This window comes from Rhyacophila brunnea, unplaced genomic scaffold (assembly GCF_057557595.1).
Source record: "Rhyacophila brunnea isolate RB1 unplaced genomic scaffold, BYU_Rbru_1.0 scaffold_6, whole genome shotgun sequence".
Classification (NCBI taxonomy): Eukaryota; Metazoa; Arthropoda; class Insecta; order Trichoptera; family Rhyacophilidae; genus Rhyacophila; species Rhyacophila brunnea.
Window position 1 is genome coordinate 14,495,490 of NW_028233276.1, and position 13,641 is coordinate 14,509,130.

General features: G+C 33.2%; 1 protein-coding gene across 1 annotated transcript in view; it reads left to right on the forward strand.

Annotated features, from left to right (window-relative positions):
- The window catches only part of LOC147065250 (uncharacterized), a 34,987-nt gene that overhangs the window by 11,362 nt on the left and 9,984 nt on the right, over window positions 1–13,641 (forward strand). Inside the window, exons 10-14 of the mRNA XM_085956955.1 lie at window positions 99–279; window positions 2,481–2,515; window positions 6,070–6,277; window positions 7,873–8,036; window positions 8,685–8,828. Coding sequence (XP_085813081.1) covers window positions 99–279; window positions 2,481–2,515; window positions 6,070–6,277; window positions 7,873–8,036; window positions 8,685–8,828 — 732 coding nt within the window. The remainder of the gene's footprint in view (window positions 1–98; window positions 280–2,480; window positions 2,516–6,069; window positions 6,278–7,872; window positions 8,037–8,684; window positions 8,829–13,641) is intronic.

Consider the following 13,641-nt stretch of genomic DNA (forward strand, 5'->3'; position numbering starts at 1 on the left):
AAACCGTTTTAAAATTAAAATTTTATTCATAGTCTCTTTGGTATTATCAGTCTCGCAAATATAATATTGATATGCAATTTTTATTTTTCATTTGTCAGGATCCCGTTTTGCTTTAATGGAGACAAAGGCTGTGATCTTCCATATTTTGGCCAAGTTTAATTTCACCGTCATCTCTAAGACACCCATTCCAATGAAAATCGCCAACAACACCTTCAATATGTATGCGGAGAAAGGTTTCTGGGTTGGATTGAAGCTGAGATCTGAGAATAAATCTAAGCTGCACTAATATTATTAATATCTGACATATCAAAGTATCTACTTACATTTTTATTAATTTACACTGAAAACCTAAAAAAATAATGCATTCTTCATCGGGATCAAGTAGGATATTCATTCCTTGATCAAAATGAGAAAGCATTTTTGACAAATCCTTCGAGGCTAACTGTCCGTCGAGTAGTACTTGTGATATGTCATCCGTCGAATCTTACGATGCGGATGTTCATGACTAATTATTGTTTTGCATTCGGTTAAAATATTTCCATCTACAGATATTTTTACGAGCAATATATTTTTTCCCAATGACGATAATATATAAAAAAAAATATACATATTGCGTTATAATTAAAAATGGTTGTTATACCAAAAGGCCATGTAATGATCAGCCATATTATAGTGACATAAAACACATTAGCTGTATTCATAAATGAGGCGATTCATTTTAAATTTGGTAATCTCCAGCATTTTGGGATAATCGCATAAAACCGACAAGCATATTTAAGACAGCAAATATAACATTCGACAGCTTAATCTACAAACCAGCCAACTGCACTTTTGATCAAAAATGAGATTTTGATGCCATTTTGTTATAAAGCATGTTTCTAGGCTCACATAAAATTTCAAACTCCTAAACCTATAAATAAATGCGTTATCGTTCTTCAAAGAAAACATCCAACTGCAGGTGCCAAATTTCCAATATCGTAAATGAACAAACTCTGCTCTTTATATGAATTTTCTTTATATACTTATATAAAACGGAAGTTAAAATAGTGTATTACATAATTCATAGTGCAGCTTATTTGTAAAAAAGTGTATTTTTGGAATTGTTAAATTCCGCTCAATAGTTAAATTTTTCTCCTTCCTGAACAATTTGCCCGAATGGAGTTAGCCAGTTTGCAGATTAAACAGTCGGTTTTCCTCTTACTAATATATTAATTAACAATTACGAAAAGTGAATAGAGAAATAAAAAGGTTATTTACGTCATTACAATTAAGAAAAAATCATGTTTAAAATTAGTCCTAAAATATAAAAAATGGCGACTGATGAATATACTCGTAAGTGACATTGCAATCAACCTCCAGTTTAAATCTGTTTAACTAACAAACAGAGCTGAATTGGATATTTTATAAATATACATATATGGTGAAGTAGGTATGTACCTACTCATATAAAGAAAATATAAAAAAATGTAAAAATGGGCATTACCAAATCAAATGTCAAAGCAATTCATAATAATTGTTTTGTTAAATATAATAAAATAAGTAGTATTTACATAGAATAACTTTAATAAGAGAGGTAATTATTACCATTTATGCTCCAAATGAGCGCATAATATTATGCACCTTACAGGGTGGAGGCTATAAATATTATTAACAGATTTTTTACAATGAATGGATCTTTGCCATTTGTTCAAACCATTGGGTCCTTAATCTGGATGAGATTGAAATAACAATTATTAATTTTGCCATGTACAGCATCATATACGGGTAGAAAACCAAAATGAGTTTTATAGTTCCACATAATTATATGTTTTGTACATAATAATATACAGTATTTTCTTATACCTACATAGTTAAGTTTACAATATTTTATACCTATGTTTATATTAATGATTTTTACCTATATTATATTTTACAAAGTAACACTAATGGTTCGTTTTTTTATTTATTTTTCCACTCGTCAACTTGTCAAAGCATGTATGTCGCATCAGGCCATGGAGGAGTTAGCTCATATTTTCTTTGAACTTCATAACTTCTGAATAAACTGTTTATCTAAACAATATTTATCATTTTAGTGCGAAAATATTCACGATAAACTAGAAAAACATGTTGATTTGGTAAGTTTTCTGAAATATTTATCATTCTTTTCCTATTTCATATTTTTAAGGGATTTATTTTATTCCAAAAATACCTGGCCTATTTAGTGTCCACCTAGTAAAAATTGGCTGGCTGTGACAATGTCAAATATAATCATATTTTGTTCAATATGAAGGTTTTCTTGATAATGATAATTAATTGTACCTACCCTGTGTAAAATAAATAAATAAATATGAAAGATCTTCAAGTATTTAAATATAATTTAATGAACTTTGTTTATCGTCTCCTGAAGACTTCACATATTGTCGTTTTCGACAAACCAATCCTAAAGCGATGAGTCATTGAGTGAATCTAAAATCGTCTCGAAATCCTTCCTATTTTGACAGAGATACTAGTGATAATAGTGTGAACTTTGCCACAAGTAAGTAAGCCCTTCTTTCACTTTCACTTTCATATGTCGCTGTTAGTTTCAAAGTCAGTAATCTCCATATCTCGCCATTTCTCATTTATGACTGCAGATGGAATAGAAACATATTGGTAAACAATAAGAAAGAGTTAATAGTGATACAAAAAGTCCTTAACGTTATTTAAATTAATAAATAAATCATGTTTAAAGTTAGTTGTAAAAATGGAAACAAAAAATGTCGGCAACGTAATCAACATCCGGTTCAATTCTATTTACCCAGCAAACAGGGCTGGATACACACGAAAGTACTCACGGAATCAGTATCAAGAAAAATTTCAACAAAAGTCAAAATGGAGGTTACCGATTTTGAAACATATAGCCTCATATATTATTTAGTTTGTCTCTATAAAAAAGGTTTTCTTCGATGGCTTTGATATTGTTAATGTCAGTCCCAGGGAAGGCATAAATAAAAGGAAATGTGGTTGTACGAAGGTACGATGCTCGAGTACAGAGATATTAAAAATTTAACTTAATCACATCAAGTTTGTCACATAAACCAAATGCGTATTCAATATTGTTAATATTTCAGGACTTTTTGGGGGCTCTGTATTTTTTGCGTTTACGTAAAGATTTGCCCCTCATTAAGTCGTAAACCAAAACTTCCATCAAAGTTATGTTATATTGGGACTGGCTTCTGCATTTCTATCTTATTAAACTGTTTTAAGTTTGTTCTAAGTCATATTACATTCATTTTCTAAAAATAGCCTATCTATAAAGTAAAATAAATATATAACATATTAAAATAAATATATCATATAATAAATATTTGTGATGCTGCAATCTAATCTATAATAATCTTACACAAAACAACAATTAATTATGTCTGAAAAAATCTTTTGGATATGTTTAATTCAACCTTTGACCTTTCTAAAATAAGTTTCTGACTGTGACCTATCTTAGTTGTGTCAATGTAATTGAAATTAATTGACCGCCTATGTTATTCACATTTCATTGCTTGAATTGCTGTCTTCAATTTTGGAAACTAATTATCATCGTGCCGTGCCGAATTGCATGTAATAGCTTTCAAAGCCTTCACAGGAATCAGGTTCAACCACAGAACAGATTAATACGATAGAAATCCGAGAGCTAGTCACCATAGACCAAGACCTTGAAGGTAGTTTTGGTGTACGACTCACTGAGGGATGAGCCATAGAATGCAAAAAAATACAATGTCATCAAATATTACTAATATTTAATGAAAGTTTTGTGTTTACTTAACTTTAATTCATATTATGATGCAGATGTAAATATTGAGAATAACATATTCTTTAACACGTGTTTAAGTTTATTATATTTTCTCCAGACTCTAAAGTTGCATTTTCGTTCTTGATAAAACTGTGAATAAATCGTGTTACGAGGGTGGGTCAATAAGTCCTTAGAAAAGCCGACAGGTGGCGCGACTAGTACTGTAAGCGGTTTGTTTTCATGCAGCGGCACTACCGATTCAGTATGCTGCGAAGTTTCAATCAGATTGGTCGGGTTGTTGTGTGTTTCTCGTACATTTTAAAAAAAAAAAAAAATTTTGTTTACAAAAATGGAGAAAATTGAGTTTAGAGCTGTTATTAAACATTTTAATATAAAAGGGTTAACAGCAAAGGAAATAAAAAATGAGTTGGATTTAGTTCACGGCACATCTGTTCCTTCACTTGCAACTATTTATAACTGGTTAAATGAATTTAAACGTGGTCGTACATCAACAAAGGATGAACCACGCTCAGGACGTCCTGTAGAGGTGACCACACCAGAAATGATCAATAAAATCCACGATATGGTGTTAAGTGACCGAAGATTAAAGTTGAGTGAGATAATTGAGGTTACAGGGATCTCAAAAGGTGGCGTCATTTCTATTTTACATGACAAATTGGGCATAAAAAAATTTCTGCAAGATGGGTGCCGCGTTTGCTCACAGTCGACAATAAACGCAATAGGGTGGTGGCCTCTAAAGCCCTGTTGTCGCTCATGCAACGCAATCCGGATGAATTTTTTCGTCGCTTTGTGACTGTAGATGAAACATGGATACACCACTATACTCCCGAGACGAAAGAACAGTCAAAGCAGTGGATTGCGAAAGGCGAACCATGTCCAAAGAAGGCGAAAACCGTAAAATCAGCTGGTAAGGTTATGGCTACTGTATTTTGGGATGCACGTGGAATTATTTTCGTTGACTATTTGGAAAAAGGAAAAACAATAACAGGGGATTATTATGCATCTTTATTGGACCAGCTAAAAAACAAAATTGAAGAAAAACGGCCTCATTTAAACAGGAAAAAAATCCTCTTTCATCAGGACAATGCCCGTGTTCACACATGTTTACGATCAATGGCTAAAATTGAAGAATTGAAGTTCAAATTGGTCGACCACCCACCGTATTCGCCAGATTTAGCCCCCAGTGACTTTTTCCTTTTCCCAAACTTAAAAAAATGGCTAAGTGGACAACGTTTTTTTTCAAATGAAGAAGTCATCGATCGGACAAATGCTTATTTTGAGGACCTTCCGAAAACTTATTTTTCTGACGGTTTAAAAAAAATTGAGAAACGTCTAACCAAGTGTATTAGCTCCAAGGAGATTATGTTGAGAAATAAAAAAAAAATACAAAAATAAAAACTGTTTTAATGCTTTTTTCTAAGGAATTATTGACCCACCCTCGTATTTTAATAGATATTTTGATTGTATAAATTGTAGCAAATATAAAATAATGCTATTGTCAGTAATTATTAATGAAAATTGGAGTGAGCGTCATTTGGGTGAGTATTTAGGGCAGCGGATTACCATGAAAATAAAAATAGATAATGCAACCACCATCCTGGCGACACTGCACATCTATTCTATACACAAGTCTGCTATCGGCCGCTATCGGCGGTTATCGAGGGTAGTTTATCATATTTATGTATTGAGGTATTATAATTATTACAATAAGTTAGTTGTAATTGTTACAATAAGTGATTATTAACCGTCTGAACTGTCAAAAAGTGCTATGTTTTAACAGCACCTCTCTTGGCTGTGTTAAATTTTAGAGCGAGATACACAGTTTTGACTATTTAGACGGCTAGCTTATTTTAACAATTATAATACCTCAAGACATAAATATGATAAACTACCCTCGATAGCCGCCGATAGCAGTCTTGTGTATAGATTAGATACGCTGATGCATTTGGCGTAGGTTTTTTACCAAATAGGAAACATTACAGATCGCACAGATTAGAAACTGAATCATTTAAATATTATATACTAATTAATATATCTAATAGGTAAAGTGTAGCCAGTTTTGATGATAACCAACAATTTTTTCTTGTACACTGACAAACTATATACGTATCTACTTACAAACCACAAACATAACAATGTTAAATTCATATGTAAATTCTACACTTACTAGTAGGTTCATACCTACTTGGTATATTTATTGTCAAAATTTTAAAGTCCTTTAGTTACCCTAAGTCCTAGATTTATTTCAGTGTGATATTAAAATTGAAATCACCCATTTAAATTGAATTCAAATATGGAATTAGACTTCTACCTAGTGGCTAAATTGGTCATCATAATTGGATTCTTTTGGTCATTACGATCCTATTATTATATGTGTAATCGTTTCTATCGGCACGGAGTGAAGGTATTACCGTCATGGCCGATATTTGGCCATTTGCTGAGTGTTGTTTCTCACAGGGAGCATTTTAAGGATATGATGAATAGGCATTACTCGGCGTTTCCTGATCAAAGGTAGATATATTTTATTTTATAAGGGCATGAATACTCAGATGGGTACGATTCATTGTAAAAAGTGAAAGATCCAGATCTCTACACAGGGTCCACAAGAGAACTTAGCCACTTGACCACTGTACCGCCTGTCCAAGAGATATTCAGAAAGGATGCTCAGACAATTGGAAAAATTTTGCAGTCGATTACTGAGTTGTTTGGTCTTTAGCACCAATTAAGCAAATATTTATTTAAGTGATACTTTATTACGTTTGGTACGTCAATCTGTGAGAGAAGAGCGTCATGATTTACATGACAAACAAAATAAAAACCAACAATAGGGGATGTGATCGATAATAGATCATAGATCTTCCAATTAGCAAGCACGCAAGCTGCCGATTGTGCTCTTCCTGTCATCAGATGAGTGAAACTTTATATTGTCATTGATAAATATTCAAGAAAAATAGATATTTATAATTTTGAAAAACACTTTCTGAGAGAATATAACATTATAACCAATAGAAAAAATCTTTTTTGAAAAAAAAGTAAGCCAACCCGACGAGGAATCGAACCCCGTATCTCCCTGAAAAAAGATTTTTTCTATTGGTTATAATATATTCTCTCATAAAGTGTTTTTCAAAATTATATATGTTCAATAATCAGAACGATATATTCTTAAATCTTGTGAATTATTCATTGAATAAAAGAAATAGTTAATTATAAATTATTAGCAAGTGCAAGTAGTTACATCTTAAAAATATTGGAGAAATTCCACGACGTCGGTTAGTAATCAAAGTAATAGTAAATAGTTACCTACTTTGATTTAAGAAACAAAAATCGATTGCCAAAGTAGCTTGATTTGGAAGAGCGCTGATGAGTAGGTATTAAAATTGACCAATAGTTAAAGTTTGTCGCAATTAGTATGTCACCTTGTAGCATAGTGGTAATGCACGGATAGGGCGTAAACCTGGGAGATACGGGGTTCGATTCCCCGTCGGGTTGGCTTACTTTTTTTTTTCAAAAAAGATTTTTTCTATTGGTTATAATATTATATTCTCTCAGAAAGTGTTTTTCAAAATTGTATATGTTCAATAATCAGAATGATATATTCTTAAATCTTGTGAATTATTCGTTGAATAAAAGAAATAGTTAAAAATAGATATTATTTAATTAATAAGTATTTTCTTCCTTGTGGCATATTAGAATCGGTGGTGTGAATCATAAAAAATATGTGAAATTAAAATAGAGCATAGATTTCAGACTGCGTTTAGTGTTAAGCATTCTACGACATTTATTTTTGTTTAGACTCACTGTGTTTGCTATATTAGCCTCTTTCCGGTGTCTAAAATTTAACCTACAACTTTCTGGGATATTTCCTCAGATGTTGTTTCCACAGGTCACCCAGTGTGGGGGTCGTCTTTAATGGACTTTTCACCCGTATTATAATGCTTGCTCCATAATTTGGCTTTGTAGTTTGAATTAGCAGCCTCCTCATAAACTACCACTATACACCATGGATTTCCTTCGGCTTATTGTCTTCTTTGTTAAGACATTAATTGATCACCGAATAGTATTACAAATCTATTATACCAATCTACAGTTTGAATTAAATTTTGCAGATACGTCGGATTCAACCAGTTTTCACATCCGATGATAATAATAACTGACTTGGAATTGATCAAACAAATTACAATAAAGGATTTTGATCACTTCAGCGACCACCTTATGACCATTGATGAAAATATGGATCCAGTATTTGGGAGCAACTTATTTTCACTTAAAGGTGAGTAGAGTTGATGATTCGTTAACGATGTAGATTTAGATGGCGGTGGCATGATGTGACTTGTGATTTAGTTATGGTTCAAATAGACATATTGAGTTAGTATCAAAAGTTCCTTATTTTATACTTTACCGTCTGGAAACCTTGTTAATAAATAAACATTCTTTATTTTAAAGTCATCCTTTTTACGATTACTTAATAAACTCACATGATAGACCATTATTTCAAACATTTTAACAACTTCAAAGTCAAATTACTCAAAACTAGTATTCTCCAGTTAGTGTGTTCTGCCAGAACAGAGACGATATGTATGTATAATATGTCGGAATGGCATAGATATGATCATAGACACTAAATCGCTCTTAGCATATTATATGTGCCCGTTCGTCATACAGTCTATTTGAACCTTTATTCATTAAACCAAAGAATTTTGACTATAAAAAGAAGTAGTCTTATATGTTATTTCTGTTACGACATTTGAAATTATTTTGCAAAGACATGTCTCTTATTTTAGACAAATAATGTCACAAGGCAATATAAATTTAATATATTCCATTAATTTTTTATACAAAAGAGCCCCCCCGCTTTATGTGGCTGGGTTGAGGTGTTGATTATTCGATATTTTAAAACTGAATAAACATTATTTTCCAGGTCAAAAATGGCGAGACATGAGATCTACATTGAGTCCAGCTTTCACAAGTTCAAAAATGAAAAACATGTTCCAATTGGTTGCCGACTGTGGTGAACACATGGCACAGTTCTACTTGAAAGAATTTGACAAGCCGACAAATAGAGGTGTGAAGTTTTAAAATGTGAAACATAATACCAAACATTACATATTTTGAAAAACTGCAGAAGACATATTTATAAAAAAGGTAGACCAAGTGGTACTCGAACTTCACATCTTTCACTGTCCGGACAAGTGCTCTTATTCATTAAGGTATCGGTCCGCTATATGACTCATGCAAATTAAATCTAATATTAATTGTGTCATTGGTTTTTTCAAACAGACTACAGGGGCCTTATGTTAGAACTTGCGAGTCGTGTGAAACATCGTAGTTATTCGCGAAAGTGACGTAGGTTATCGAAATATGGCATGTCGAAACTTATCACTACCTGAATTAGTCATAATCCGTGTCGACATTATTGCCCATACCAAAGGGCACTCGTGACCATAGTCCCCCATACGAGTTGAGTATGTGAGCATGCGCACTGATGTCTCGCGTCGATAACGCAGTTTAGTTTTGAACTGTCAAATAAAAGTGAAAGGTTAGGCTGCGAAAAGATAGTATTTTATTATTGGGCTCGCGAGAATAATTACCTATATAATATTATTTTATATTTCGCCAAAGCATTGCTATAGATTTGTATCGTTCACCCAATTATTGTAAAATATGTCAATCCCATAAATAGTTACTTTTGCTGCACTTTTAGGATCACGTAATCATCCGCGAAACAGATCAAATAATTATGTTAACTTATGTCAAAATGCTTTTTCACTCAGTGATGCACTATTTATACGTAATTTTCGGTTAAACAAAGAGCTTGTGAGATATATTTTACAAATTCTCACGCCATATAGGTTTATTATCGTAAGTTTAATGTTACTACCTACCTACAAGCGTGAAGAGTTTACAATGCGAAAAAATGAATATGGTTGTATAGATTAAAATTAATCAAAGACATAGAAGATATAGGGTAGTTGTACCAGTAGTCAGCCACTTAGCACATATCTGAAGTGCATACTGATGTAATATGTTTATAAATAACATTGGGTGTTTGTATTTTTTTTTGTAATAAGCGAAATTTAACGAAGTGTTGTTGACATTTTTTATTATGTCTATATCTCATGGAGTTTAGCATATAAATATTGTTTTTGTAAAGTAAACCCAATTTCCCAGTGGCCAGCCACCATGTTCCTAATTCTGGCCACCCCAGCACCAGAAGTCAGCCGCCTGATTCTAAATAGGATTTGAATTATTATACTCTTACGATAATGCTAGTAAAACAGGGCTATTTAATTTGGGTACTCAAATTTTATTAAAAAAGGTAAAAAATATTTACTTATTATAATATAAAATTGTACGTATAATACTATTGTTAGACGATAAAAAAACTTGCAAAACATACTACAAACATAGAAAACTACGACTACTTAGGTACAAAAATCGCAGGCAAAACTGTTCGTGTCTGCATCAGCACATGCCACATGACACCACACATCGCAGACCACGCATTTAATCCATTCTTCCCCTAATGTACCTTGTGAAAATTTTCGTTTGCAATATTCGCACTCAGCATCGTCAGAAGATAGAACAGAGTTTTCACTGTTTTCTTTACGTGCTTTCAGCTTTTTCTTGGGTATCATCTCCGTAGTTGCAACACTTTTATTTTCTTTTAGAACATTTACAGAAAGTGCTCTTTTTTTAGTTTTTTTGGCTATATTTCCCGCTTTCTGACGAGCCTATTTCCTCGTTCTTATTTCTTCAGCCTTTTTAATTTTTAAAGCTTCCTTGTTCATTTCAAGCAACCTCCATGCACTCGAAGAAATCGCACTGGGCTTGGAAAGTTTCTGTTTGGAATTAGATGGGCTTGGAAGTGGGGAAGGGTAAAAGAGATGGCTAGAAAAAGGTGAAGGAACTGAGAGAAATTTGGTTGGTAAGAATATGTCTTCTAGCACAGTATTTTTTTTTTATTCAGTTGTTTCAGATTCGTCATATTGCCGCAACAAACGCTTCTTTGGCTCCATATCTGTAAACTGAAAACAAATAATCAATTTATCAACTAGATCTCGTTATAAATACAAGTAGCTGTTTTTATTATGAAAGAAATCTACAATGATTAAATGAAGAACTTAAAAGGTGGCTGACCTAAGGATTTGAGAACTCCAGTTCTCGGCCGCCAGCATAATAGTACTTTTACAAGCGGCTGACTATAGGATCCTTTGAGAAAAATAAATATTTTTTAATTGTATTGATTAGAGAACATCATTAGCTTGTCATTTCAATACCAAGCGATATTATATATTTTTTTATCAAATAATCCAGTTGTCGGCAGGGTGGCTGACTTTTGGAAAACTCGGAAAAAGTTGACCCTAAAGGCAGCCGCTTTAAAAAAGTAACTAATATTATTTAAATGCATTCTTTTTACACTAAAACATAATAAATATATCATGATTAAGTAGAAGGAAAACTTACCTTGAACAAATTATCACAGAATATTGAAGTATATCGTATTTTCGAGCACTGTGTCAACTCGTCCAAAACGTCAAAAACACGTACTCACTCTCCGAACTTCCAACTCCAACTAAATAAATATTAAAATTTATTTCTCATTCGAACCACAGATGGCAGTACACTATTGTCAATAATCGTTATTAGGTGACCGAGCATTGGGTCAAATAAATTAAATAATTTAATGTTTACTTTACTTCGCATACAATGTTTTGTTTGGCATGGCTGACTACTGGAGCTGGCTGACCAAAGGAGCACCTACCCTATGTTATATTTTGACACATTATTACGTTTATAATATTATATCCATGGAGAATTAAAAAGTCGTAGGTAGGTATAATGTTGAGACGGACATAACCTTACCTACCTCATTTCAATTAAGATCACTTAATTGAAACCTCTCCATTCTTTTGCTACTTTTGCACGACGAAGGATGTGAATTCATGTACCTATTTCCCGATTTCCATGTTTATTTTGATATTTCGTTTCGTATGTGACAGTGACCTTGAAAATCAAAACGTCAAAATGAATGAGTTCGCTCACGGAAAGAACAAGCCAATTGCGGCAATTACCAATTTATAAACAATAAAGATGCCAAATTATTATAGGTATTACTGTTAATACAATGTTACTTAATACTCTGTTATCTTGAGTTCAATTAATTATGTTAATGTTTTATAATGGTTTGTAATGAATAAATACCTACATACAAATAAATGTTATTGAAGACACTGCGTTTATTTTGTTAAATCTTGTTTTACAGTGTAATAATATTATATGGTTTCGCAATTATGTAAGGTTATATTCTACGTACATATATCTATATCATATTATACTAAATCAATCGAATATTATAGGAATTATACACAAACATAACCAGCAAAAATAATGATTTCGTTTGACATTTCATTTTTGACGTTTCATCTCGTACCATAGACACGGATTTTCTCGGTTTTGGCGATGTTGCCAACTGGTCACTCGCGAATTAAAATAGTCCGTAGCGAGTGGCTTCAAAAATAGCTATTATCGTATACGGCATGAAACGGGCGATACTAACTTGTCATCCCACACGGTTGTCGACCACACGAGTCGATAGTTACGAATTCGGGCTGCAGTGTTATGAAATTTCTGTATTAAAACGGTTGATAACATTTCTGGAACATTTTTAGTGTACCTAGTAAATTACTAGTAAATGCCCACGATGGTCGATCGGCTAACGTGTCAACCTGTAATGTCGTGGGCTCAGGTTCCAATCCTGGGTCTGAGGAAAAAAATTACATGTCATTTTTCAATGTCGTTTTGGATGTCCAGAGTATAGACCCAATAGGTTGAGCAAGTGGCTAACATCCATTGCTCGTAAAAAAAATCTGTTAGGTTACCTCTACTTACTCTGTCAATATTAAAAAAAAGTAGATTTGGTCAGCAAGATCAAAATTTCTATTTTGTAAGCTGACTAATTTGAATTGCAACATGGCAGCTTGTTTATAGCCGCCATGCCATCTTAGTTTTCATTTTTCGTTAGGAATGTCCCACACATTTGGTTTGATTGTTCATATAAAGGTTCTCTAAATCTTCTTCTTCCACGGCGCTACATCCCGGGGTGGGATTTGGCCTCCTCCACAACCGCTCTCCACTCACTCCGGTTTCTCGCCACACTTCTCCAGTTACCGGGTCTTCCTATATGAAGCCAGTCCACTTCTACGGCGTCAGCCCATCTCCTTCTTGGACGGCCTCTGGGTCTCTTCCGTTGGGGTAGCCACTTTCTCATGATCCTTGGCGCTCTAATTTCAGGCATTCTCTCCACATGTCCCGCCCATCGTAGTCTTTGGGACTAACAGTATCTTATGATTGTTTGCTGTTCAATCAGCTCTTCCAACTCGTGGTTAATTTTTATTCTGTAGTTCCCATTTTCCAACGTCGGTCCAAAGATTTTGCGGAGTATTTTGCGCTCGAAGACAGCTAATTTGTTTTCCTCATTTTGAGTTAAGCACCAAGTCTCAGAGCCATAAGTGACCACTGGCCTTATAATTGTTTTATAAATTAGAAGTTTACTTCTTCGGCCTAGAATTTTCGACCCCACCAGTCGCTTGCAGGCATGCCAGCATTTATTCCCGGAGATAAGGCAGATTTTTATCTCCTCTGCTGTCTTATTTTGGGTATTTAGGCTGGATCCGAGATATTATTTCTATTTTAGTATTATTCTGTATTATTTCTTTCAAGTACTTACAAATTTTTTGATCGTTTAAGCTAGTCAAGTCAAGTTTATATGATTCAACAGAAAATTTAAAAACGTTGTATATAAAAAGTTCTTTTTATCTTGTAATTATTTGTATTTAAATGTCCTCAATATATTATTAATATGCAGAATTATGTCA